Source organism: Gavialis gangeticus, unplaced genomic scaffold (assembly GCF_001723915.1).
Source record: "Gavialis gangeticus isolate Ggan-Ray unplaced genomic scaffold, GavGan_comp1, whole genome shotgun sequence".
Lineage (NCBI taxonomy): Eukaryota > Metazoa > Chordata > Crocodylia > Gavialidae > Gavialis > Gavialis gangeticus.
This window is the reverse complement of record NW_017729022.1, coordinates 183,899,875-183,903,250: the sequence shown is the minus strand read 5'-3', so window position 1 is coordinate 183,903,250 and position 3,376 is coordinate 183,899,875. Positions and strand designations below refer to the sequence as shown.

Sequence of the window (3,376 nt, the reverse complement as noted above, 5' to 3'; positions counted from 1 at the left end):
GCATGCTTTTGATGACTGAATACTTGACTTCCATTATAAAATTTTTAATGATATGTGTTGATACCTCTTAGCTGTCATTTCATATAAATAATTGTCAGATGCAAGCTGGTCATAGCAAACAATCAGCAACTCTGTTCTTCATGTCAGCTGAAGGGACTGTCTATCCGGGACACAATGACTGGGCTAAGTATTTTATTGCATATATCTGAGCAGTTTTAGCAAAATGAACTTGAACCAGTATGTTTAGGTTTTGATGAAACTCTCCTCTGGTCTTTAAACTCAGGAGTAACAGGGTAAGCCAGAAGGGGAAATGTAGCAATTTTAACAATATGGAACTTATCCATCCTTCCCCCACCCTTCTTTCTTCACAGGCAGTAGAAGATGCATATGTACCAGTTATCAAGTTTGAATTTGAAGGTATTGAGGTAAGAATTGGTTTCTTAACACACATCTCAAATAACAGATTATTTGTGGTTTGCTTTGGAACTGAATGATTTAACAGAGCCTCTAATCCTATACACTGACACTTCAGGGAGATTTGTTTTTAACTTTTGGTGATAATGTTCCAGAAGCAAAGATCAAGGTGGTAGGGATGAAGAAAGTGTGTAGGGGTCTTTGTTTTTTGGGCGGGTGTCTTTTTTTTTTTTTTTTTATAAAACCCTACACACCCTGCCTGACTGGCAGTATCTGCCAGATGCAGGAGTTTTTTGATAGCATATTTTATCTGAGGGCCATCATGTATGGATGCAACTTGCTTAAACTTTACACCATCAGCATTACAAAATTACACCATCAAAAGGTCTTAGAATGATATTGTCTGACATTTTAGCTCTTTATAAAAAGTAACAATAAACACATGTACATATGCGCTTTACTGCAGAGCTGACTAATTAGCTGCATAGTGAAGTGTCACAGTCTACATGTGCACCCCTATTAGAGTGCAGTAAACTAATTAAACTCCACTGTAGGGTAGCACTGTCCAGAACCAGTACTATCTTACAATGGAGTAGTTGTGTGTGTGCTGAAATGAACATGTAGATGACTGGGGCTGGCCGGGGCACGGGTGCTACAGCCTAGCACTATATAGCACCCTTATGTTCCAGCCAGCCTGTCCACAGCCCGGGGCTGACTTTCCCCTGCACTACCCCGCTCCTTCTTTCCCCAGCCATGTCTCCAAGCTCTCTGCCAGCCAGGACTGCTCCACCGGCTATAGTCCCAGGTGCATGTGTAAACTCTGCACCCAGAACACAAACTGTACTGGAGTTTATTGCTACATGTTAATAGCACATGTAATACTGTTCACAATTATGCTTAAATAGTCTAAAAGTTAAATTCTGCTTCAGGAGACGCTAATTGTTACTTAAGCTGTTGAAAACCTCTCATTTTGCAACTTGTGTTCCCTGAGGTGCTTCTTGTTCCCGGTGTCTAAAGATACCGGGCTTGCAGTACAGCTGGCCTGATTGTACACACACAACTGCCTATGCAGCAATCAGCTACTGCTGTCAGGATTTAAAACAAACAAAGTCAGAAGAAAGAACAAAGTAATAGTACTGAAAGCTTTGTACCTCTGCAGATGCTCCTTTTTAAGTAAATACTTGTTTTTCAAAGTGTAGAATATCTGACTCTTCGTACTCTCTTGAAATATCACTTCCAAATACTGAAAAACAGCTACATAGCTGTGCCACAATGTACAGCTTAGGGCCCACATACTTCAAATTGAGCCATACATAGGACAGGTGTAACCCAAAACTACCTTGAATACCCCTTTCCCTCTTCCATTTCCTTTGAGTGCTGGAGGTCTGCAGTCTCTGTCAAGATATTCCTGCTTGCAGGAGTCACATGCAATAATACCCTGATGGTGCCACTTGTTGTGGCTCCCCATCTTGGTGACCCAGTATACAGCATTGTTGAGGATTCATACAACTAGGGAGAACTTGGACTGCTCTGCCCCAAGCTGCTTTAATAGTCTGAAGAATCTGGTCCCAAGTGATGCTGGTTTGAGGATTTAAAGACTTGCTCCTTTCCACTGAATTTGGAAAGGAACTATTATGTAGTCAGCACAAAACAAGCCTAGGATGTGATCGTCAGTGCAGAGAGATTCTCCCTTACCTTTAGTGACAAATAATGGAGCTGGCTGAATTATTAAAAATGTGACTTTTTATATTTTTCAGGATCCCTAACTTATGATAAACAGAAAAAAAAACTTTGTCTCCACTGGAAGAAGGGGTGTGAAACAAATGTGATGCTTCAAAACAAATAAATATTAAGGAACTTTTGGGAGATAATTTCTTTACAATACCAGAGCAGTCTGGCTTTCTGGGTTGACTTGTAAATACTTCTGAGATGTTAACAAGCAGTGGTGTTTTAAGGGTCTTGGATTCAGATCATTTAGCTTAGTGTACCAGCCACTAATCAGAATGTTACATTAACTTTTTATACTTTTTTCTTTTTAAGATTGATCTTGTGTTTGCAAGATTGGCTATACAGACTGTATCTGATAACTTGGATCTTAGAGATGATTCACGCCTGAGGAGTCTGGATATAAGATGTATACGAAGCTTAAACGGTATTGTAAATATAACTTATGTAGCCTAAGGAGCTTTCCTTTTAAACAAAGCAAATGATATAAGAGGGTTTATTTGGGGGGGGGGAAAAAAAGTACTATCCAAACTGGATTTTAACAAAATATAGTGATAAAGCTAATGTATAGACTTGTAAAGTAGACAGGGAAAAACTACTAGCTAAGACCTAAGCTGGCACAGTGGTGGGTAGGTTTAAAAGTGGTTATGTTTTTAGGAAACAGGATAAGTGTCTGTTCATACCCATGTTTTTTACTCTGTACCAGTGTCATTGACTTACCCTTCAATATTTGAATCCATTTTTGCCCTTTCAAATGTGAATGTGCTATATATAAATCAGTAGTTCATACTCTTACATGTAAATTAAGGAAAACAAAGCAAGGGTGTGGGGAAAGGGTGGTGGTGGTTCAGAATGGCTAAACACTGTTACCTGGATTACAAGTAAACTTGCAGGTTGGTTACTGATAAAGAGGCAAGAGAGGTCTACAGCCAAACCTTTAATTGCTTATATCCCAAAACTCTACTCATGGCAGCACAATATAGATTTTTACCTACACTGGCTAAAGAGGCTTGAGTGGGGAGGAGGGTGGCATGCAAATTAGAAGCAAGCCTTCTTGATTTTTGCTGTTCAAATTTTTCTCCAGCGTATCCACTGTATTTATAGATGGTTTATTTTAATAAATGTTCTCTGATTCACTTTAACAAAGTTTCACTGACATTTTTGGGACTCGGCTGAACCAGATACCTTGTGGACTTAAAAGGTGTCATTGGGATTTAAGTCCTTGGGGAAGTAGAAA

General features: G+C 39.4%; 1 protein-coding gene across 3 annotated transcripts in view; it reads left to right on the top strand.

Annotated features, from left to right (window-relative positions):
- The window catches only part of PAPOLG (poly(A) polymerase gamma), a 39,585-nt gene that overhangs the window by 7,080 nt on the left and 29,129 nt on the right, over positions 1 to 3,376 (top strand). For all 3 annotated transcript variants that reach the window (XM_019516642.1, XM_019516641.1, XM_019516640.1), the window contains exons 6-7: positions 372 to 425; positions 2,455 to 2,566. In XM_019516642.1, coding sequence (XP_019372187.1) covers positions 372 to 425; positions 2,455 to 2,566 — 166 coding nt within the window. The remainder of the gene's footprint in view (positions 1 to 371; positions 426 to 2,454; positions 2,567 to 3,376) is intronic.